This window comes from Papilio machaon, chromosome 24, assembly GCF_912999745.1.
Source record: "Papilio machaon chromosome 24, ilPapMach1.1, whole genome shotgun sequence".
NCBI classification, from domain to species: domain Eukaryota; kingdom Metazoa; phylum Arthropoda; class Insecta; order Lepidoptera; family Papilionidae; genus Papilio; species Papilio machaon.
This window is the reverse complement of record NC_060009.1, coordinates 3,524,800-3,551,475: the sequence shown is the minus strand read 5'-3', so window position 1 is coordinate 3,551,475 and position 26,676 is coordinate 3,524,800. Positions and strand designations below refer to the sequence as shown.

Below are 26,676 nucleotides of genomic sequence, written 5' to 3'. Positions count from 1 at the left end.
ACTAGTACTATAAATAGCACATTAACCGTTTTCACTGTCGACTACATCTGAAAGAAAACAGAGCGAATTATAGGGACGACAACATGTTTTTCCGCATGGGTTATTCAGTAGAAGAAACGGTAAGATATGTTAAAATATATGAATGACATTTTAAAATACTCTATAACTAAGCAATCTATACAATTATAATATTTACAAGATAATTCGAGAAATAGCATTACCACTGATAATCAAAGATATGTATCTATATTGCACTATGGTACGCTAATAGCATTTAACTGGTTAATAGTTATTTATAAATTTATAGCTGTTTTTTTGCGTTTCGTATATCAGTGATAGCGCTACGGTAATAAATAATTTAAAATATTTCTATAATGTAATAAGTACTTAAATAATACAATCAACTATCACATTTATATTTCGAAAGAAGCATTCTCATTTGTACAAAATATCGACTTATTTACAATATATCTGTTGCAATGAATATTTAGCAGTTCTAAATATTTTCCGTTGCGACAACGGTTTCGTCGACGTTTACAAATAGTTATTTATAACGTTTTAAATAGTGAAGTACGCGAGACTAAACTAGTGAAGATAAAAACATCTAATGTCACTATTTAAATTGAAAATACTTTAAATATTTATTTCTCTAAAATTCACTTGATAGATAACTTCAGGTAAAATTATAACGTATTATACACGTGACTAATTACTAAACAATTTACACTTTTAATACTTAGTTCTTTTTTAATGCCTGCCAGTATCGGTAAACTTTTTAAGTTATAACGCCACTCGAGTCTGTTGTTTTAAAATCGATCACTCGTTTTATAGTCTTTATCGATTTAAAAATCGAGCACGCTTCGATCGTAGCTGTCGGGTGCGATCGAGCGCGCTGCCTCGTTTCATTTGGACGCGTTCACCACAAGATTGGTCGCGGCTTCCTCGCTTGCACCTATACTCATTGCTTTCTTCTTCAATATACCCAAATCTGTTACGTTCTCCAAAAAGGTTTTATGTGCAGATAGGACTTTAGCGCTCTCGACGTCCTTTTTTAATTCCTCCATATCTCGTTTCAACTTTGCTCGTCGGTTTTGGAACCACGTTATGACTTGTGCGTTGGATAGGCCGAGAGAGCTGGCTATTTCGTCCCTATCCGCGGGAGATAGGTATTTCTGATATAGGAATCGTTTCTCCAGTTCGAATATCTGGTGATTAGTAAATGCTGTTCTCGATTTTCGTTTCTTTTTCGGCTGCGGCCTCGAGTTGAATAAGTTAAGGTGATTTGACTGACCATCTGAAACAAATTAAAAAATAATTATTTTTAATATAATAGTAACATTTCCTTCAAATTGTTGTATATTTGACTAGACAGAAAAAGTGCATGATTTTATTGAATACGAATCTAAAATCTGGAAAATTAAGTAGGTAAGTACGAAAAGGTTGTGCAAAAAATATTTTGATTTTTTAATTTTATTCAACGAAATTTTAAAGTCTGCAGTAATTAACAATGTTAAAATGTAGCACAGGTTACTACAAAACCATTAGCCTAAATAAATGAGTTTTCATTTATCGCTAATGACAAAGGACGTTGTTAACAAAATAGCATTGTAGGAAATAATTAAAAAAACAGCAAAACATTTTAATTAAAGGAAACAAAAGAGAGCAGAGCTGGTAAGCTCTTATTTTCAAAAGTTATTATTTTTGTCACTTTTAAAAATCGTTGAGGATAGAATTGATCGTATAATGCTTTTACTAAATTTAAAAAACATTTGTTTAGTCACATTTTAAACTAGTGTTGTACCATACATAGTATATCAATATTAACATAGCTTTGGGTTTTGACTGCAATGTCACTTGAATTGACAGATGTTGTCAACTCTCTAATTGTCACATTTATGAAGCAATATTTAATTTTAGGAATTTTCTATATTTCATATCAATAACATGATAATTTATTCGTAACAGTAGTATCGAGTGACCATAGACAGACATAAAGTATATTAGTGTTGTATATAGAGGCGGGGAACCGACTTTCGACTCGTTATCAGGCACTAAAACATTATTCGAGTCTATGACACCGTAATAAAGAGCCCGCAGCGCTAAAATGTAACTCTCCCGCCATAAAATATACTATAAAAACACACCCAGCAATCGTAACATTTTAACGAGCTTTCAATAATATACGGGCCGTTCTTAAAAGCTTTGAAAGAAAAATATAATCGTTGTACACATTGTTGGAAATTAGTCAGTAATTATAATTCGTCACTAAACTAAATATTGCTTTAATTTTGATTTATTATTATTGTTCTATAGACTAAAAAGATATTTGACACAATGGGCACAAATCATAGCTCCCTAGCGCCCTCCTGTTAATGTCAAAGAAGTGTCACAAGTCATTTTTGTACGGTACCTGTTTTGTCATTATTTTTATGCCATTTTCTATGCCCTTGTACATCATCAACCTGCCCTTATCCCTATGGAGGGTCGGCACAGTATGTACTACTCCTCCATACATCTCTATCAGCCGTCATATCTGAATTTACCCCCTTCTTACGCATATCCTCTTTCACACAATCCATCCATACTTTCTTTGGTCTTCCTCTACCTTTATGGCCATCCACATTCAATCTCATTACTTTTTTTATGCCCTTGTACGTTTTATATATTTTCTGACAGGACTAAGCGATAGCAGCGCCTCTCTAATCGGACCAGATATCCTTGTTTAACAATGAATAGAAATTCTAAAATGCCTAATGTAAAATTTTAAAATGTCTAATGTCATTATACAGTACAAGGGAAAAATGTCATTTAAGCTGATTAATATTTTTACTATCGGTGCTGTGTCCTCTGGTTCATATTTAAGTATTCTCACAATCTTTGCAGTGGTTTCGGAACGAACTCATTGTTGCCCTATATATTCATTATCTGCACATAATTTCCAAACAAAATTGTGTTCAGTTAATTGTTTTCTTGAAATTAACTTGTTAATGTTTTATTTTATGGCTACAGTTAACGCTTTAGTTTACGTAACCGTTTCCAACTTTATTGTTTTTCCTATACGATAAGAATATGTTTTCAGTTATAACTTTTAACATTACTATTGTAAAATAGAACTCATTTAGTTTCATAAATGACTAAATTATTCAAACAGTATTATGTAGAAGTTATAATTTTTAATGATTTTTTTAAAGCTCCTTATCCTTTCATGGATTGTTGTCGTCTGTCAAACTGTTAACTCAGATTACAAATCGACATATTTATTTGAATTTACGGCGTTGAATAATACTAAAGCTTGTTTAATCAAGATAGTATAATTTTTAATTAATTGATTGAATGGATTCATAATTATTAACCCTTAACAAGATGACATTCAAATGTCACACAAATTAGTCTCTAGATTTTTAAAGTTTTAACGTGACTGCTAGCAATGTTAATTTTTTAAAAAGAGCGTCCTGGAACATATGAAGATAACTGACCGAGCACTTAGCGGGTGCGGTTAGCCTCATACATTAAAATATCACCCATCGCAGTTAAATCGCTGTCGTTAATTTAAACTGCCTATGCAACTCTTTGTTATGGTATTTCACATATCGATTTTATTAATATGCAATTGGTCACGAAATAATAAATGCTTTTGTTGTGTTTATGTGTTACAAAATGATTCATTTTTGACATTTTCCCTGATGGCAATGATTTTTATGGAAGATGGCAACAATGTTTATGTGTCAAATGCAATTGTTACATCTAGCAAATGTTGTCCAATCGTTTATTTTCACACAAATTTAATCGTGAATCATAAAAAAATATATTTCATTAATTATAATTTAAATTCCATTCGTTGGCCGTCATGCTTATTTTCGAAGAAGTCAAAATTAACAAAGGAGAACAATTTATAATATACGATTTAAATACCTAAGGCATCAAAACGGCAAAACAGCTGTATTAATCATGACCTAATCGCATCCTTAGCGAATCTGTACCTCAATTAGGACCGTATGAAGCACGCAAAATGCTAAAAAAAGGCAAAAGACATCGTTAAGAGCCAGCAAAAAATAACGAATCAGCAACGCTCGGAGTTATCGCACCTGACAAGCGACAGTGTTGCCTAAATCGCATTAGATTTTATTATTCTAACGACATATTAATAACGAGAACAATTTAAATGTCGTCGCACCGTATTGAATTCGAAATTTTCAATGCTGGCAATTTTGTTCGTTGTAATGACGTTTGTTAGGGACCCTAATTTTACTCGTAAATTGCTATAACTTCGTCGTCTCAAAAGGATTTTTGTTTAAAAAGGTCTTTCAGTCTAGTCAAAATTACTTCAATTGAAAAATGCTTTGGAACAATAAAATTCACAGAAGCCATTAATTGTGTTAATGTGAATTGACTTAAGTAGAGTTGAATAAAATCGATATTTCTAGAATCTCGTTACTCGGCAGTGTTGAGCTCTGTTTAGTCAATGGAATGGCGGGGCCTGTCTTCCGATCGATACGCACGTATCACGCGTTTTATGTTGTCCCAGTACTTTTCATTTGAATACAAAAGAGGATGTTTTTGAATGTGGTCAATTAAAGCAGATGCTAAGTAAAATCATAGATATTATTTAAATAATGAAGATATTTTCATTAAAACAAATAGGATTCATAAAATTACAACAAGTAAATGACATTATTTCTAGAACAAGTACTTAAATCAATCATATTCCTTGGCACACAAAGGATGAAGATTTTAGAAAAAGTGGGAGAATAGTGACATCAATGGAAATTGTTTCATGTGACGAAGAATCACAATGAGATGTAGCCATTTTCGTCGTTTGGGTCCAAATTTTTAGTCTATGCATAACCTTCTGAGCTACATGTATTTTAAGCTGTCTGAGTATAATAGTTATAAAGTCGTAAAGATACGTTTATCCCGCATTTTTGTTTTTTCGGATTTAAAATATTTAGAATCACACGTCCTTTTTTTAGAAATTCTTGTACGTGTAGGGACCGCATCAAAACGTAATTTAGTGCGTGCGTCTCGAACAATGAACGTGGACAGGTCTCTAACAAGTACAAATTGAATATCCTGACACGTTTCGGATACCTCGTTACGGAGCTTAAATTGATGGAATTTTGTAGAAAAACATTCTTTTCTTAGATCGTACGGGTCTATTGAAAGTTTGGCGGAAAAAATGCGTAGCGAAAGCGAGCTTACGTGTTGACTATTGATTTTTTTAATCGTTCTAGTTAATCACGTATTTAAAAACATTTGATGCGCACAGGTGATTCTATAGTTATACATCTCAATACTTCGTAAAGTAGGTACCTACCTACTGATACTATATTTAGCAAAATTAATTATTGATTGATATAAAACAGGTGTAACAAACTTATGGTCTTGTAAAGACACATTAAGACATATTAAGAAGATAATGAATTGATATAAATCCGTGATATTAAAGTTAAATATAGAAAAGTTAAGAACACATTTTGACGAAAGTAATTTACAAACTTCTGTTTATGATTATTAGGAAACAAATGTATTTATTGTTGTATTCGATAATGAACATAGATAAATACAATTGATATGATTACATATGCAAACTTCAACCATTTGTAGTCATTACAAGAACTAATAACAGAGTGTCGACCGACCGAAAAATTGATACGAAACTAAAATGCGAATGCCTATTTGATTACGTTCATAAGAATAGGTTTGTAATAATGACTGTAATTCTTTAGTTATGTTTGATGAAACTGATTGTATTAATGTAATAACTTTCGTTTTGTTTTTATGGCGAGTAGTTAGTAGAGTATTTTTTAATTCTTTTATTGAGAATAAAATCATTGGTACATTAAATCGTATGTAGTTTATCTTCATACGAAGGATGGTAACACATAGTTGTAAATATCTGCACTAAGGTTTGTCTAACCCTTTGTTCCAATTAAACACGAGGACTGTGAGAGTACATTTGTGACTTCTAACACGATAGGGTTGTCAAAACCAAATAATTATTTGACAGCATGTTGACAGCCCTGTAGGTACTTCATACATATGACAAGTACCAAATAGAGTATTTTGGAAAAAAAACGTGAGCGCGGTGTTATCAAAACAAACGTTCTCAGTCGCGACTGAACGGCTCGGTTGGCACCACGGCCTATTTACAAAGGGCGCTCGTGTGTCTGCGCGCTGGCAACACTTTGAGAAGCCGCCGCATAATGGCCCGTGACAATGTTTCTGTTTATGCTCCTTAATTAGGGATAAGTATCCGGTTGGACTTGTTTTTTTTTCATTTTTAAATTTGGAATATTGTAATCGTAATTTATGTAAATTTGAAAGACTCTGCGTTAGCTTGCGGCAATGGCCAACTGTTTTCACAGCATATTCACTTCCGAAAAAAATAACCTATAAAACCTTCCGAGAGTGAAGTTACGCACATTCTCACTAGTCCTTCTGAATAATTTATTATTTAGGTATTAATTGATTAATTTCATTATTTTAAAAAATTTCCAACAATGTATTCATTTTGCAAAAAATAATAAACTTTAAGAATGTTAAAATGAAAACAAAAGGCTTACATTTCTTGTTAAAAAGAATAAAGCCAGTTCCTTCACCGAACAATTATCCACGGTCAATACGTGAACGCAACCTCAACAAACCCAACCGGCCATCATTGTCCGATGATTCAATTCATACTTGCGCCAAAACTGGTGCTGTCAATTTGACAGCTCAGTGTTTTGGCGCGAAAAGCTTGTTATACACATGATAATTGAAGTCTTAATAGCAATGGATTCCATGAAATATTTTGTTATTGTATTGTTATATTAGGTAGATCCGTATTTCTTTGGTGCATGTTCAATTTTTTATTCTGTATATTTAGAGCTCATTTATGCTTATTGACACTAAGGGACTATTATTTTCAGTGTAGGAAAAACTTACGTTACTTTATCAATTTCCTTAAATTAAAAATCCAAAGGCTTACAGATAGGTTACTGGCAGCCTGTGGGAAAAGGTGATATAGATATTGAATAAAAAAAAAAAAACTCTGTCTCGACCACATTCTCACGGGCAAATCTAGTAATTCACACTGAAATATTCGGTCAATAGCAATCAGCACGTAACTTCTGGTTTTACGCCCCGTTAACCGATCAGTGGGAGTAGACTTTTTTATCAGTGAAATTGCACCGCACTGTTTGAGGTTTTTATTTTATCTGTGGTTGATCTGAGAATTTGATATCATGTTCCCATTTGACGGGACGAAGCAATGAAGTAGTATGGCCTTTTTATACGAACATATTGATGTTTTTAAAGAACAACTAAGATTGTACTGGTCCAAAGTATTATGTATAGGTTACTTTTTAACCGACAAGAGGTATTCCTCCAAGTGTGAAAGGTCTTGAAGGAAAGAAAATATATATTTATGTTACAAATTATAACAAATAAGACTTATAAATGTATTGTCACGATTATGCAAGTCTATTTAAGCCAGTTAAACCGGTATCGTACAATATCACGTAATTAGTGGTATGAAATATCCAACATTGTTGTACTGCGTAGGCGCTTTTGTACTGACTTTATATTGTCATTATTTAGATACGATTATGCCTCTGTACAATTACAGAACAATAGAGACACAATAAGATTTAATTGGCCAGTAATTGCTTTTGATTAGATTTAAGTTTAAAACTTCTGTTATAATTTTATGTGTTTAAGTTTTATGATTAGTGTGTTTACGAGATCAAAATTCGGTCTTTTTGAAATCAAGATGTGTCTATTGACCGACATTTTTTTCTGATCTGGTGGGCTAAGGTGAAATTAAAATACAATACCTCATTAGCACCTCCTGACAATGTCAGAAAAGTGTCAAAAGCTTATTGTATTGTAGCTGTCTTTTCATGTTCGTAAGTAGGTTTTACATATTTTCTGACAGAACTAAACGCGATAACAGCTCACCGGGCCAGATAAATTTGTTGCACTGTACTAAATTGCTATAGTGGTATAAACAGTAGGTTTTATTTAGGACGATCTTTATCATTATGGATAAAGATCGGTCGCTACGTTACGGACTCTGCACTAACTGCAATACTTCACGCGTGCAACCTTTTTGTCTATGACCGTGCGTTTTTATAACTCTGTTCCCTACTATTCTTATACAACGTCCGAAATGTCATAGAGGAGAAAAAACAAAAATGTCATGCGTTTTGGCGCCAAAACTATATTTAGGCGCCACAGTTTTTCTTGTTTGGTATTTTAATGAATAAGGCAGTTATTAACGATTAGTTAACTACGAAAATAAATGGCATAGAATTTTGCTCTTCAATATTTTAGAAGCTTACGTTATTAGACACAAAAAATAAAATGTCAGCGTTTGGCGCCGCGATAATGTTCGGAGTCAAATCGTTTGGCAGTAAAGTTTTTGTTCTTTCCTTTTTAAAATAAGAACTTATAATTTAAAAAAAAAAAACAAGTCAATTTTCGAATGCTTAATTATTCGGCTTAAGGAAAAGGCCTTTAGACCTTTAAGGGATAAGCGAAAAAATCTTTATCGTGTCAGTCAGCCTTTTTGGATAGATTTTCAATTGTTTTATGAAAATAGTATTTAATATCTATCGTTGAGAGAGGTATACATTGAGTTTTCGCCGCCGCCTTTGAATATGGTGCGGCTGATAACTTTTTATGCCTCTTCACTTCCAAGTAGTCACAACAAACCGTTTGAATCCATTTTAAGATGCCACTTGAGATGTCGTTTTGTTTTATGTGTATATTTATTATTTCCGAGATTGTTTCGATTGCATTTTAAATACTTGTATATTTAATAATATGTGATAACAAGATAGAATAAAATAGCCAGAGGACTGAAAACTTTGTCAAAGAAAAAATGTAAAGTAAGAATGGAAATCGTGAAAGTCATTTGATATGAACGTGATCCAATTCATATTAATTTGAGATAACCGAACCAACTAAATCTAATATATAAAATTCTCGTGTCACAGTTTTCGTTCCCGTAGGTACTCCTCCGAAACGGCTTGACCGATTCTCATGAAATTTTGAGAGCATATTCAGTAGGTCTGAGAATCGGCTAACATCTATTTTTTTTTAACTGCGCGCGGACGGAGTCGCGGGCGACAGCTAGTGATTTATAGAATAAAAGATTTTTGTGTCGCTTAAAAAGGCTTTCTTCTAATATTATTACGTTATTTGATATTACATTCTTGGTTACTTCGAGACTTAAGGGAGTCATTGTAGAAAATATCTTTAGGTTTGCAATAAATTATATAATTACACACTATTTAATGCTCTTAACAAATTACCCTCTTGTCAGTACCTTTTTTATTTTATTTTTACAAAAAATTACCCTCTTGTCAGTACCTAGGGCTAAAAGTAAGTTGTAGTTATTAATTAACTTATTTACAAACTTTGCAGTTCTTGTAATCAAGGTACTTAAATTGTCAATTTTATGACCACAGAAGCAATAATTAACAATGACGCTGTCATGCAAATGATATTAATTTATGATAACTACCGACTTCGCACGTTTTCTTCATAACAATTAATTTATTGTCTATGCGTTCTCTTGTTTTAAAATAATTAATTACCTTGTCTTTTATATTCATAGCACGTTTTACAAATAAACTGCACTAGTTAATATTAAAGTACGAAAACATTATTTGTTCATAGTTTGTTTAATTTAATTTATTAAAAATTAACTTAGTTAATTTAATAAAAGTAGTGGTCGCCCATTGATCGAAATTCGAACATAATTTGTAATCAAAGATTTTTTGTATTAATGATTAAAAATTGCTTTATGCACTTCTCCATATTAACGTACTATATCTTTCGTATTTAGTTGGTTTCTTTTTTGTTAACAAAACATACTTTTCTTACCGTAGGTTGCCAGGGTTTTTTACAGTACCTAAATGCGAGAGACAATATGTGTTATTTATGGCTACTTATATGGATATGGATGGTAATTTAATAGAATCGTTATTTTGAAGGATAATAAAAAACGGAATTAACATAATCTGTTTAGAGGATTTCACAAACAGCGGGACATAAATCGAATTCAAAAGCAATTTGCGTGTTCCAACCACGCGGTGTGCCGAACACATTTGTTTTCGTGACTGTACGTGCCAGTCCTCTATTGGTAACTCTAAAAGCTAGAATAATGGTGACTGTACTTTAAATTATGAACAGATTCAGCAGCACTTAGTTGCTACAATCTCCCATATATCTAAATTATTTTTATTCCAAAATAGAATTTTACGAGTTACACTTTTTTCACCAGAGTGTGAACACGACTTTTTTTACAATTTTTTTGACATGCATTTGTTAGGTTAAGCTGTCAGCCTCGCCAAGTATTTTCACAATTTTTTTTTGTAGCAAGTTACTCTACATTTTAATTATTTAGTAACTAAAAAGATTGATTTTATGTCATTTATCACAAAAAACTTACATCTAAATTGTAAAAGTAAGAATGTATATTCTTCCAATATTAACAGTAACAGCAGAATAAACGGTGCGAAATCTAGTAGCAAAGCTTTAAATAAATCACGATAGAGGCAATAATGTGGGCAGACTTCCCCGGGGGAGCAAAGCCCTGAGAAATGTGCGCGACGAAAACACTTCCCTTTTGTCACATAATTGCCCAAATTGTTATTAGACGGAATAAAGACATATGACTGTGGCTACGAAGGGAGCGCCCGACGGATATTTATAGTGAATGAGAGACGATCTTTTAATAGTGTAATTTGTATTAACTGCTCGCTCTGTGATACTTCATTTAGATTTATTGACTAGCTGTGTTAATTTGACTGAACCATTTTAATACGGATGTATATTAAAATTTCTTACGAAAATTTTGGTATAACAAGTAAACGGAACTATATTAATTTAAAATGTTCATATCAATTAAACACGTTTTAACTAACTTCAATTAGTTGTAGTAAAATGAGATAATGTAAATGGTTATTTATTTGATGAAAGATAATTGGGAAAACTGTGAACCTTTTGTTACTTTTAGTTGACATATATCTTTATATACAGAGAACTGTGTGACTAACCGTGGGTTATTGAGACCAAAATCTCCGTTTAAAACATATTTATCTTGTGCTATGCTTTATACAGCTAAGGAGTTTGACAATTTGAATTTAAACTAAAAAAAATACGTTCAAGAGACCACTCCATTTCACTCTAATAGTTTTACGACATAAAAAAAGCAATGAAGTATTTTAAAAGTGCGACAAATATATCGTCGGCTAATAACAATATTAAGAGCACCACATTTTTGTGTGCGGTCGAAACAAATCACTGCACATGTTGTCATTGGGGCCCGCAACAAAACGCCCCACTGACAGATATATTAGTACCATCACTTCCCCGCCAAAACAAATACACTTTAAACACATAAAAAACGACGAGGTAATCGAATTTAAACTGTATTGTCTAGTGCATAAGAGTCTTAGATAATTTTGCCAATACCGTAGACGTTGTACTTTTGACAGCAGGTCACCAAAGCAACAAATGTCAAACGCCAATGCAGAATGGTAACAATTTTCGGCCAGTGTTTATGAGGTTGTTCTAAGTTTTTTTTTCTTGAAGGCGTAAAATAAAATGACACTTGAGTTTTGCCAAAAATGTTGGATCGGCATTGTAAACTTTGTAATTTGTTGCCAGTCGCAGATGTCGTGGTGAGAGAAGTATGGGTTTTAACTAGGGTGGCATTTCGACTTGATGTGTGGTCTTAGCAAAAAATATATTAGCTATTAACATATTAATGAATTATTTTATTGATATGCAGTCTATTCTAAATTGACTTTAACATCTTAGAATTCGAATTTCATAGAAGATAAAGTTTAGAATTAAACAATAAATTTAAGAAAGATGCTCGCCTTTGGTATTATAGTAGATTATTACGAACTAAAACAAAGGTCTTAACAAATGTAGTATACTCATAAATTTACATTGCTCTATATTTTTACTAATATTTATCATTTAGGATTTAAATAAAAAGCATAGTTTGCGAGGCGCGCCCATGCCGTTATCCCGCTCCCGGTCGGCCATTTGTTATCGCGCGTCACTAATTGAGACGTATGCGTTTCCCGCCACATTAGGCCGCCATGATAGTTCGCGCTACTAGCCGACTGACGACGATGATGCCGGGAATGCTATGACCGCTCTAATGATGATGAACGTAAGGTGTGGCTGTACGATATTAACACGTTCACTGCGGATCAGGCCTAGATCGACCTGCCGCGGAATTTCAGCTGGTGCGGACGAAGAAAACTATGTCCCTCTCACTGGTGCGGAACGATTATCTCATAAAAAATCACGGCAGGCCTTTATCGGCCTACCACGCACTGACGGTGAAAAATATCAACTCGGTGCGGCAGGGGTCTATCGCGGCCCGCCGTCCCAACAGGCGGTTGGCGACCCGATACCGCACGGAGCGCCCCGCTTCGCTAGTTAGTGTTGAGCAATCTCACTGAACTGTACGTCGCGTTTTTTCTTTTCGTAAAATTAACGACGCACGATGGCAGGAAACAAAAGAAAAATACAAATTTTGGAAAATAAACTAATTCGCGAGGCAGATAAAAGTGATAGGGACAGCAGTGAGGAAATATTTTCCTTCAAGAAAAAAAATAGATATTTTCCTTCAAGAAAAAAATAGATATTTTCCTTCAAGAAAAATAAAAAATAGGATGTGCACACAAAATCTTTGTGCGAAATGTTTTAAAGACAAGCATAAATAAATAATTAAATAAACTATTTTTCATTTCTTTTCTACAATTCTATTTTATTTTCGATATCTCCTTATTTTTGTCTTCCCCATCACTACTAAAAATACTTTCTAGTGCGGTGCTGGTCGATATCGACCCGCCACTTTCCCTGGTTCATTTCTCATTTCCTGTTTGGCAGATCCCGGGGCGAATCAACTCTAAAGAAGGTGGGTTCAAGGTTTTTCTAACAGTCCAAAAAGTACACACCTATATTATGTTTTCGCAAAGTTATAGCGATTTAATCTAACCTTATGCTGGTGGGTCGAGAAAGGCCTGCCACGCACTGGCGGAAAAATCATTGGGGGCACACTTTGGCCCGCCGCCGCACCAGGCGAAGGTTTAAGATTTTACTTGCCGCAGCTAAGGTGTTAAATTGCCCATAACACATGATATCCCTAACTTAAAAAGGCAACTCTAAAGTAAACCTAGTTTCAACAGTAACCGTAGCTGTAGAGGCTTTTAACTCTTATCCAAACATAATATTCCTTACTCCTACCATAGAAAAAAATTAGAATTTAAAAAAAAGGAGTCCAAATAGAATTTTTTTAAAGTTAAATCTGTTCTCGAATTACGAGTTAACGCTTACCTTATTGTGTTGGGGGTCACGTACAGATGTCGCTAAAGCCGCGAGATCCCTTTAGCAAACAAATCGCCCCCGGTAGGATTAGGGTGACGATTTAGAAAGGACACCTCCACTCGACTGAGTTTTCAATTTGTTACAATCACACCAAGACTAACATTGAACTGATTGAAAACGGGACATTGAAATTTATGGACGTGTACTGATTATTTTATTGACATCAATCTAGTTTTAGTGTAAGTGTTTTAAGTTAAATATGTAAAAAGTATCATAGAATACTGGCTATTAATAATATTTACATATTTTAAAAAGTGTTCTTCAGAAAATTAAAGGACATGTACAGAACATACGGGTTCCTGAGACACTAATTCTGTATATTATATGTTCGACTAAGGCGATTGCTCAAGTAATAGTCCCTTGATTGTGGATGAACTTCCCAAAAATGATAATTTTTAAAGAATAAACAATATTTTTGTTTATTTATGTTAATCGTAAAAAAAAGTCTTTTGTTACTTTGTTATATGTGAAATGAATTGTTAACAGATGCAGAATTAATTCAATTTGCAATTTGCATTTTATTTTTAACAAAGTCATAATTGTTTTTACAATTATATACGTTTACGTAATTTGCGATGCCTCTTTGAATACATGAACCTTATATTTAATCGAGTGGATGCGAGGAATTTTCGTTAACACGTTAAGGGGTCCACGGGGGATGGGCACCCGAGGGTTGTCACTGTAGGGGCGTATTCTATTTCACGCTCCGTTCCCCACTGATGACACCGCATTCCGCAGAGCAAATGGTTCGACAAATGAAGCCCGGGGACAATCCCAGACACGCCCGTCAGTCCGCTAGCCCGCAGCCCGCCACGTCATAACTGTCACTCCGATTGGGGCGACCTCAAGCGGGAATCTCGACAAATTGATTCGATTTAACATTGATGTCTCGCCTTTGCTGTAATCTATTTTCGTGACTGCTTAACAGGTTGTCGGTTGAGTGGAATATCTAATGGACTTGATTCTTATTACAACTGAAAAACTACTTAGGTACTGAACACTCACTTTACACTTGATCAGTCAAAATGTTTATTGTGAATTATTTTATGTCGTCATTTATTTTATTAGCTTGGAAACCAACTTCTACAATTGACAGCCGTCAAAATAAATGTTAAAGTGACAGTTAGATAAGCGTGAGTTATTTTTAATTCTAAGTTATAATTTAATACCACCCTGATGAATACAAAATGTCAGTCATCATAAACAAATGCTAAAGGAAATCGTCGTTTTTATTAATTCTACTGTGTTGCCATTCTTTTTGCTCGTCGGTGGTCAGCATTAAATTGGCAACAATGTAACTTTAATTATTAGTTTGTATTTGACGTCGGCATACAAACATTGCATTGTCATTACCGTACGCGGTAACTGCAGATTGTACGTAATTAAACAACACTTGCAACTGTTTACACGGTGGTATTAAATACTTTTTTAATGAATCCATTTGTAAATAAACAATGTAGCCAATATGTAAAAGGCAACTCATTGGATTTAAATATTTGATTGGATGATGTACTTAAGTGTATAAAAAGTAATAAAATGCTTGTACCTATTTTTTGCCATAGAATTCATGTTTATAGTACAATATAGTAAAGTTATTTCTGTAAAAAATACGTAAAAGAAAAACTAACAAGACAGTTATAGTACGACAAGGATCTTGTAACACTTTTGATATTAACAGGAGCTATCATCATTTGTAATTTTACTTATGCCCACTGTAACACATAACTTTGTCGATCTATAAATTATTTTTTGACAGTTAAATAACGTTTGGTTTACGCTTGCTGTCATTAAAAGGTTCTTTTTTTGTTGTATGAATCGACGGTAGCCGTTTAGTAGCGAGTATAACGCATTGACAACTGCGAACAACACCTTGCGTCCGGACGCTATAAAAAACCTTGTTATTGTCCACTCGAATAGGCTATTAAGCTCAGTGAAGAGCGCGTGCCTCTGTTTATACAATTCTAAGAACTCGTTTGTTTGATTGGACATAACTATGATAACTACATATCGAACATTTGTCTCGCATATTTTTGTATAAGAAATCATCTTGTTGAATCATATTTATCATGTAGTTACTTGACATTGTTCAAATGTTTTAAAGCAACAATAATTTAAAATGAAAATCTATCTAATTTCGTAGATATTATGTATTTTGAACACATATAAATAATCAATAAAATCAGCCGTCGGATGTATTTTTTTAAAGAAAAAGTCTGGTCATAATTAAAACAAAAAAAAAACTAAATTTAAAGATTCAGAGTGATTACATTGTTTCGGTTTTAATTATGAGACCAATTGTCTATCTGAGTTTAAAGAAATATCGATGTTTAGGCTAGAAGAGAATCGATTTAAATCCCGGCGGGACGCAACGATTATTCCCGCGCTGTGCGATGCTGGCTGTGACAATTTGAAAATGGAACGCAACTTCATCAGTTGTCATTTCTCTTGATTCGTAATGCTCAGTCACATTGCGTTCCAATTTCCAATGGATTGTTTTTTTAAACTGGTTGTGTCTTTCTGGCTTTAAGGAAAATAGAGGAATAAAGAGTTATAATAAATATCGTGAGAGGAAGTGGTTCTGGTGTATTTTCATGTGTAAAAGATTAAAACGTAAGTAAAATTTGCATTTACATAATATACCTATCCATATTTGATAAAGTGTCGAGTAATAATTTAGTATTCTTTTAATAAGGCAATGAAATAATATTGTATAACTATTTATTTGATTTAAAAAAATTGGTATCGCACACGTAAATAAACTATAAACAACTAACAATATGTCTACCATTTTAAATGTTATAAAAAACTTCAGATAGAATTTGAAATATACATGTCTTGAAATATAAGGAACTTTTCCGACATCTTTATTTTGATATTTATCATGATTTAGCATAAACTCAGCAGAGCGTGGACTGAGAGGCGTTACTTATGTACACGCTACTTATATACACATATACATACCTATACAAAATTATGTAGTACCCACTCTACAATTACACGGTTGTTTAATAACATGATTTATTGAAATTATTTTTTAAAATCGAGATTTTTTATGTTCACAAGTGGATTCCGTTTCATAGCGATAGTAGTAACACTATACGAGATTCAACAACAGTAGATCAGGATTTTTTCCATACAGAATTGTAAATAATTTTAAACCAGTAGTTCTCACAGAACCGTCTTGTTAAAGTGCTCCTTGCGAAGGTCGCTGATCATCTCAATTGGTAGTCAAACTCGCAACCGCGGCTCTGAACAGCGAACTACTGATCATTCCAAACCATCAGGTTCCTTAGCCAGGTTGTACTTCGTGTCACACTTCGTTATTCTTGAATTTTCCCTTGAACGACTATCTGCTGTTCATATTTTGTTCTGCATTTTATAACCGACTAGACCTATCATGGTTTAACATAATGCTTAATTGTTTTCTTGGTTCTTCAGACTCCAAATTATATTTATTAATCTGTGGATCGTATGTCAAGGAACAGATTTACAATGAGCGTATTTTGTACGATTTTAACGGGAATATTAAATGTTTTAGTGGCTCAACAATCTGCCATCACATCTAAAGTACCAGATTTAAACTCATCTTGGTACAAATCTTTGGCGCATTTCCACTACCGCTGTTTAATTAGCGTCATTTTGTGCTTTTTTCACATGCACGTCGATTTATCTCCCTCTTTGAATTCACGCTGACTGCTCTTGACTAAGTACTTAAATAAATGTTTAGACAGACAATACTTTTTAAACGTTTTCTTTTAATTGACCGCGCACGCATTTCAAATGTACATGCTTTAACATTTAAATTAAACTATAGTTAGATGTACTTTACTATTTAGATTTAATAAAATTAGTAAATTTTAAAAATTTTTGTTAATCTATTTTTTCGTAATTGATTCACATGTTTCTTTTTTAAATATGTTTATAATTCAACCAAATCCATCAATTGATATAAAATTTGAGAAAATAATCACATTGAACAATGTAAAATCACATTTTTTGCCAAAAATAATTTGATATCACCCCTACATGACATTTAGACGCGCGAACGCTCGCGGACAATCGCGGCATTGTGTTGGCAACACTGTTATTTTGTCATTTTCCGAGCCACTACGCCGACATATTGCTCCTTTTATTGCTGTAAACACATTTCTTTGGTTTGCCCTAATAAAAGAGATAATTCTTTACGCGGTACACTACTCTTTATTGTTCGGAATTTTTAGTTTGTTTTTTTATTGGTTTAATTCTACTACTACTACTTTAGACGGGGACATGTATTATTCTGCGTGGTAATTAAATTAACAACAGAAGTACATTTATGTTTTAAAATTTGTGTTTATATGGTATTGCAGACTGACAATTTGTGTCAACTCTTTTGTACACAAAGAATAAAGACTTAATCTTTGGTTCGCTATACCGTAAGTTGCCAGTGTCGAAAAAGTTGTAAAAGAACACGATATTAATCTGTTTTTCAAAGTGAATGAAACAAATGATAATATGACTTCACATACTTATTTCGTTAGAACTTAGGTATAGTTAATGCAGTAACTGAATAAAAACTAGAGATAAAATTAATGCGAAAGGAAATTAAATAATTTTTATCACTATCAAAAATGATAAAATTTTATACTAGTTCCGATAAATAAATCATATCAAAGTTTATTTTACAAGTCACAACCCCATTATTTCAGGTGCGTCTTGTACCAAATTAAATTTGTCGATGTGTGTAATCCGGTAGCGTGGCGAATCTCTTCCCCTTCGCAAAGTATAATAAAACATTAGCAACAAATTACTAACATTGTTTGACTCCATTAATTCTCTAAACCAATATTATGTTAACACTGGCTGAACGAATCTTTTTAGTTTTTTTTGTCTTTTTAAATTTTATTTCTAATTAGAATTGGGCAATCTTAATTAGTTTTTATTTGTTACGCCATTGGGTTATGTTAAATTATATAATTATATTGTAGTTTTTTTTAAATATCTGGTTTTAGCTTAGATTTGTATTAAACAATTTGCTTTCTCGTCTTGCACAAATTGGACATGAAACATGAACAAAATCAATAAACATACTGACACTTTTCAGGTGACCGCTTCGTTTGCCATCTTTTGATATAAAAAAAACACTGAACTAACGCTATTAAATAAGAGTATCAAAATAACCCATTAAATTTTCATTTAATTAAAGAACCTTAATTGAATACGACATGTTTTCAATAAGTTCACGTGTCAATACATAACTGATAGTATAGAAAATGTCTTATTTAAATTTACAAACTAAAAACACCCGTTAAATATATTTTCATGCTAATTGATATGTAGATGCTTTAGTCCGCAGGTGTTTGTTGTTTATAACTTTATTTAATGCATGTTTAATTTAACACAGTTATATTGTACGCGTGAATGGAATTGTTAAAAAAAATTATAACCTCAAAATTAAAATTTATTCAACCGTAGTTTAGGGGATTAAAATTAATTCAAGCAAATGCCTTCTAATTTAATTACGACGGATTAATATTAGCTAAACAACTACCGTTAACCGTTATAATAGAAATTGTCTGTGGTTTAACAAAGTTTTTACTAAGTAGAAAAGGCAACAGTCCATCAATCATTCAGCCACAAAAGAAATTTGCACAAAGAACGTTTAGTAAATTACTTATAGATGTAGGTACTCTATTCAAGTAGTTTTTAATTTATGTTTATACAAATATTTGAATACAGATTAATCTATTGTTTATTATAAGTTTAAATTTGAAAGTGAGGACCACCAAGTATAGAACATGAATTGATATTAATCATCGATTTATAATATATCGGTTACATTATAAAAATGTAATTTTATTGTTATCTCATGTTATATAAGGTAGGTATCGGACGATAAATATATATTCATTCTTCTTTTTTTAATTAACTGTATAGCGGTATAATATATTTTTACCTCTAATCAACACATTACACCACTACCTTATTTTTTTTTTACTAAATATCCAACATTCGAAACGAAATTACTTATTTAGTGCCACCGAAACATTTTTCGTGTCCATTAAGATAACCAAAAATATTTTAGTACTGGCCACTTCAATTGTCAGAATTTTTTAGACGATGTCCGATTACCATGGAAATAGTCCAAAGAGGCGACATAGGTCGCGTGACGACAGACGTCGCACACGCCACCTAACAACAAATCACCATAATTACGAACTATGCCTCATTAGTGGTAGTATTTCAACGGAAAACAGCATAAACTAGAACAATAATATCTGACTTGTACCTGTTTAATATTTACAAGAAACTAGCGTCTTGCCCCGGCCTCGCTTAGGAGACTAAATAAATATACGAGATTATACGATGGTAGAAGAGTTTTCTGTTCGTCAAAGTATTTCAAAATCAGTTCCGTCTTATTGGTTATTTAATACAAAACAAACAATAAAACATTTTGTATTCCTAATAAACGATATTTAAAGTTATTCTAAGATTACCATACTGCTCATACTTATTTATAAGTGTATTTAACTACGGAAATTGTACTTTCGTTTAATTAAAATAAAACAATGTATGGATACGACAAAATGTAGAATTTTGCTATTGAGAAACATTCAACGTATTAAATGCATTGCTATGAGTTTGGTAAGTGTTAAAGTAGATGCTACTGCCCGATTTGTAATAAAACGTGGAATTTACTGTGTCTACTATAAATTCTTTGTCTTTGATAACGTTAATGTGTTAATTTTACACATGTGTAGGTACATTATGTAAATACCCAATACTACGTCGCTTCTACGTTGCACAAGAATGTAAATAGACTGTTATAATTAGTAGAGTAATAAACGCGAGCAAGTGTGTCCCAGTCTACAAATTGGCTTTTTCTTCATCCTACACAAATATTAGACTGGACACACTGACGGAAAAAAGAAGAGATAACGAGTCGCTACTACCTACCGGTCAAATAAGCCGCCTGCGATCCAAAGAACTGGGGGCGTGGCGCGTCACGCACAAAAACAAACTCAAGCGACACGAAAGTGACAAGGACGCACATACACAATGTAAACACAAGAGCGAGACGGCAGCTGCCCGGTGTTGCCAGCGGCTAATTTAAAACTGGCTAATAATTGATGGTGATTCAAAAACAAACAGAACATGGCTGACAAAAAAGGACGGCTGCATACGAAATCTTCATTAGCGACAGAGATGGCGCCGGCGAATGTTCTGAATTCGAAAAAAAATTGAATGCAATCGACGGTGAGTCGACGTTAACGAAATGAACGTTTGTTTTACCCTACGCATACAAAATGATTCGGAAGAAATTCATTTCCAATTTATTCACGGAGATGATCTTTTAGTAAAACAAAACAATGACAGAGCGAAATTAGGTAGCTCGTAATGAACGGGGACGGTTATTAACTAATTGCTAGCGTTAAAATTAAATTATGTAGCGGCAGGGCCGCTCCGGGCCTAATTAGTGAGGCAATAAATCTGGAGAAATCAAGTGAAGAATCAAATCTGTGGAGCTCCGAAGCTCGCAGTAATTGACGTACTATTCCCGAGGCTAATTACCTGTCTTGTAAACATAAATAGAAACTTCTTGAAAAACTAGCTACGAATAATATAAACAATTCCTTCAAATAATATCTAAATATATTGACGCGACGATGTTCGTTATGTAACTTTATGAAAATCACTGATTTTAATTTTGCGTCTATTTCCGGAGTGACAGTGGCTCACAACTTTCGAGCTATTTAAGGTTATAAAGCGTTGATCATTTAAAAAGATATAATATGCATGTCTAATTATTTAAAAAAACCAAGCTCCTTGAATTTCGCGTGTGTGACTTTAAAAAAAAAAAAGAAAAAGTGGCGGCCATGTTTTTTGTATTCCCGTACTCGAGTTGGCGCCAATATTTTGACAAGACGCTAAGGCCGGGAACATTAAACAGGCCCGGGGCATGTTTCAATATTATGACATGTTACTAAGTGGAGTTTAGATAAGAACCTTTTGCGGTAAGTGTACTCATACGCTCCTCGATCGACGTTTAATGTACCATTATTGATTTAGTGCCGGGTAAATCGTATTTTGCATTTAGGCTCGTATCAGAACCGCGCCTGCCACAAACGAATTGATTGAAGAATGCAATACATGTTGCAATGGTAGAACGTACTTATTTATTAAGGGTTTCAAATAATATATATCTTAACTACGTCTGTAGATATTCTTGTAAAATATACCGAATTTTACTACAGTAATTAAATTATTATATTACATCCGTACAAATTTCCCTTCTTACAACAAGAACGAAAGAGTTGATAATTTTATGTTTTTGTAGGAGTGTTTCCGCAGTGGAAAGTCCGCTTGTTTAGTTTATTTTATTCAAGTCTTCAATTCACAATTAACAAAAAATGGAGAAAACAGGAAATAATAGTAAAAATAATACCTTAACATCTGTTATTAACAAACTAGTGATTTGAGTTAGTACACAACTATGTAGTTAAATTATAATGATTAGAGAAGTTTAATAAAGGAAAGTAAATATATTCCAAATCTGATATAAAGGATGTTGCTATGTCGATATCGATAATTTATTCGATTTATTAATCGATGACAGATTTCACTCGTCCGTATAATGTGATATATTCATAACGGCTAATTTATGATCATTTGATTTTGTCATTGACAGTTAATTAACATTTAAATTACTAATATTCTTGATTGGATCGATCTTTTAAATATTATACGTAGAATGTAGAATTATCAACTTGTTGTATTTTGTACCAAGTAAATTTTTTTTTAATGTTTATTTTTTAAAACTATGACGACTCTACTATAGGTACTTAAACCTACAAAATTACCTTCTTTAAAATTAATTGAATCTAATTCTACACTAAGGTACTGTTTATGTAGTCTTTAAATCACTAATCCTGGGTTTCTAAGACCATAATCCCCTTTCAAAATACATTGTTAATTGTCAAAGATAAACAAGGATGATGGTATGTTTTATACAGAGACTTTCGTCTCAGAAACCAACGGTAAGTGTGGCAATCAACGAGGTTTAGTAAATAAACTAACGGAAGTACTTTATATTTGTCAATTCCTTCAAAAGATACTTTACCCGTCTTGTATTTATTTTGAAACAATAGAATATCGTTAACAAAAGACGACCACACAGATTGCGTAACTCATACATCTTAAATAAATAATTTTTTGCGTTGTCCTACTATTATATAATTTTTTTAATATGTTTCAATTCGGTTAACAGATGGTGGTCGTTTTCACAACTTTTTTTTACAAGGGTTGTTTATGTTTGTTGACAATGTTCTATCCAGTTAATTTAAAATCTACAGTACACCTTATACTGGAAAGGAAGTGTGTTCGTCTGCGTCAAATGGTTATAAGAAGCGCTTTACCACTTAATAACTCTGAGTTAGTTAGTATTTAAGTTAAATTATTATTAGTTAGCTATTGCAAAATAGAAGATTAATAATATGTAAAATGTTTACACTAAAATCTTGACCATTAAACTGTTACCCTTTCCAAAAATAAACTACAATCCAATGTTTACCAAAAAACATTTTTATTTGATTGTCTATTTGTTCCGCTTAAAGTCAAATACTAAAAAGCTTTTCTATCAACTAGTAACCTTAGCTATATTTATTTAAATTTTCAAGCGAAGCTGTAACACAATCATGCATAACCCTCGCACGGTTCGCATCCTTAAACTCAGGTTAATGATTTTAGAATAGATACTTTGTTGCTCGTTACACTTGTAATTGGTAACTCGAGATGTTTGGCTTGTACTTTACTTGTGTACCTTAAGGGGCAACGAATGTTATAAGTTGAGATAAGTTAATATGGATTTTTGTTTAATTTTAATACTTATTATTTACGGAGATGGTGGAGTTCCTCTCATTGTCTTAGGAAAAATTTTTTTTTTTATGTCTGGGTCAAAATTTTTTTGTATGTCATTTTTATCTGCTGTTGTTTATCTATTTGCATGGATGTTTTGTTTATAATTAGTTTTTTTTTAATTTACATCTAATATATAAAATTCTCGTGTCACAGTTTTCGTCACCGTACTCCTCCGAAACGGCTTGACCGATTCTCATGAAATTTTGTGAGCATATTCAGTAGGTCTGAGAATCGGCCTACATCTATTTTTCATTTTTTTTAACTGCGCGCGGACGGAGTCGCGGGCGACAGCTAGTTTTTCTGTAATTATCATGTTTCAACAACATTAGAGATATTAAATCTAGATTATTATAAGCTTGTTTCTGGTTGGTTATTAAATCTTTTTTATACTGGTAACACTACAACTAATTCGTGGGAACTTATAACCTCATAAATGTAATGCAATTTTTTCAACGTGTAATGTAGAAAATTCACAATCGTATTTTCACATACGTTAATTTCCCCTACCAATGTCCTTACATATTGTCTTTATAACTTTAATAGAAATATTTTCCACGTATTATCTTTGTTGGCATCATTTGAAACCATTATAATATGTAATTAGCTTACTAAATACCTAATTTTTACTAATTAAGTTGTACACATAACATGGTAGTGATTTCTATTGCTGTTCACACGATTGTACCCTGTTATTGCCCACTGTTAATATGCATTTCACAACTCGAATTTGTGGTGTGTTTTCGAGAACAATTAGTTGTGGTAGGAGAAGGAAAAATGTAATCCATTGGTGTTTTTGTGCGAAAAAGACATCCCTCTCATTATCTTTAACAAAACATAGATAACAATATGTTTTATAAAGTGATTTTGGTCTCAGAAATCAGCGATAAGAGAAATAGGTAGTTTATATAAAAGATAAATGGCTCTTTAGTGTAAGGTTCATACTCTGTTGCTTTATCAATTTCAAGAGCGAGATGAACTTACATAAGTATCTTTCTTTTCTCTCGTGTAACAAACTTGTCCTTAATATGACGCGTCCTTGAAATTACATTTTCAATTCTGACCCAATTGTCAGGCTTAAAAGTTTAATATAAAAAGGGTTTGATACTTAATTTGGGGATTTTGTTAAACCACAAGTTATATCCCACGCAGTTCTTTACTCTTACTATCAAAATAACTGTCTGCCACAGAGTAGTTACCGAATCAGAGGTATCGTGTATCGCTTCGAGCTTCGGTAATCGACCAATTACTTTGACGTAGAAACGTTAAAGTAATTCATTTTTAATTGTATTTGATGTGGCGATTCGTTCATTTGTAATGGGATAATTTTAGAATATCGCCTCATAGTTACCTTTTATATTAATCGCTTACCGCATGTTTCAATTTTAATTGGAAGACCATTATCAATGTAACATATTTGTAGGTGTTTGAAGAACGATGTTCGTTTTACACTGAAATTAAGTGTATATGAAGTAATCAATATTAATATTAACTTGATAATAATTGTTCTATTTGAAAAACCTAAACAAAATCTTAATATTCTTAGCGCTAAAATTTATAAGCTGCTGTATTAATTTTTATAATTATACAATTTTCCTTAGCGAAAATAGATGATAATAAATTCTGTCTTACACTATTTATATTACGGTCTCTTAATAATTAGCAATCATCGAAGTGCGCATATTTCGATCACGTCCAATATAAATTTTATATCAATCACTTGCTAATATCAGTTCTGTGCGCACACTACTCTATACCGCAGGCCATTAATTCTTTGGACTTATTAATTTACATAATTAAGTTTTTATTAGACGATAATTTACGACATCTTGGCACGGATTTTGCTTCAAACACTTCAATTAATTAAATTTAAAAAGTCGCACTGTTGGCTACAATATAAAGCTAAAAACAACGTGTATGATAATTGGTAGTTTTTGAATGTATTGTAGGAAGCTCGTTATCCGTCTCTCCGTATGTTTTACTTCAATTAATGATATTCTATTATAAGGAACAAACTTGGCTGTTGACTTGAGGTTATCATTAATAAGTGTAAAATTTATAAATAAACGTTTTTGACTCCTTCCTATACAAACTCTTTGACAAAAGAATCCTATTAAAGTTTGAATTTAAATGAATTGTGTTCGAATTTAGACAGGTCTAAACTAGTAAAACTACGTCAACCCAATTATTATCATAAATGTTTAAGTATATAGGTAGACTTACCCTTCTTGATACTTATGTTGTTAAATTATTAAAATATGATTAATATAATAATTCCTATCAGTTTTTAATTTCCTTATATGAATATCTTAAACGATATTTATAAAGCCCGTTATATCTGTGCATTATAATTATGACATTCTTAGAATTGGTACGAAGTAGACCTTAAAATTGACGAATTAAGAAGACTTCAATGAAAGTTTATTGGAATTTGATCCTTATTTCTATTGACTTAAGATTATAGTAACAGAATAGTTTAAATTAAACTGATACAGACATAATCTTGTAATTGAAAATCAAGATACGAGACCCGAAGCTATTATATAGCTAACGATGTAATTGCCATAGGTACTATGTCACGGTTAGTGTGCGAATTAAAACACTTTTATTTTCTTCAATCATCGAGAAATCGGTACTATGTATTTATATATAGGTAGATAATATTCTCGTGTCATTTCAATTCAATAACATCAACTTTTTCATTTAATTAAGGTTTAAAAATAAAAACTCTAATAGGTAATATAACTAACTATGTCATGTAAGTAATTTAAAAGGTGTGAATAAAACTTTAAATGCCACCGATTTCTGGTTGAAGTTAATTCAAAAATGATGGCACTGGACGTGTTAGTCATTTCTTATAATGATAAAATTTGAAATTAATCTATAACAATAACAATCTAATTAGACATACAATCGAGTAGTGCTAAACTACACGTTTAAGTGACGCAAATATTGCACGCAGTTTGTCGCCCGCAGCGAAGTGTTCATGCCTAATACAGTATTGACATTTTGCCATTAGGTACAACTCATTAACATTACAACTTAATATGTAAATTGAATAAAAAGTGTGGTATATTAGAGGAAGGTTGAAAGTAGCGCCAGTGATGGAGATTGTGACGCAAAAGGTTAGCGTGGTACATACGTAATAGCTGTCACCCGCGACTCAAAGAAAAAAAAACTTAATTAGTCACCCATGTGTTCTTCTACATTCAACATTATGCTAAATTTCAGCGAAATCTATGCAACGGTTCTAGACATATCTTATAACAAACATCCATCCATCCATTTATACAATCGCATTTTTAATATTAGTAAGATTATGCAGAGATATGATCTAATAAATAAGAAATTGATCTACGAGAAGAAATTTGAATATTACTGGTC

The 26,676-nt window shown here is 32.5% G+C and overlaps 1 protein-coding gene across 1 annotated transcript in view; it reads right to left on the bottom strand.

Annotated features, from left to right (window-relative positions):
- Positions 1 to 757: 757 nt before the first annotated feature.
- Positions 758 to 26,676, bottom strand: part of LOC106720501 (barH-like 1 homeobox protein) — a 46,082-nt gene continuing 20,163 nt past the window's right edge. The window contains exon 2 of the mRNA XM_014515218.2: positions 758 to 1,294. Within this exon, the coding sequence (XP_014370704.1) occupies positions 903 to 1,294 (392 nt within the window). The 3' untranslated portion in view covers positions 758 to 902. The remainder of the gene's footprint in view (positions 1,295 to 26,676) is intronic.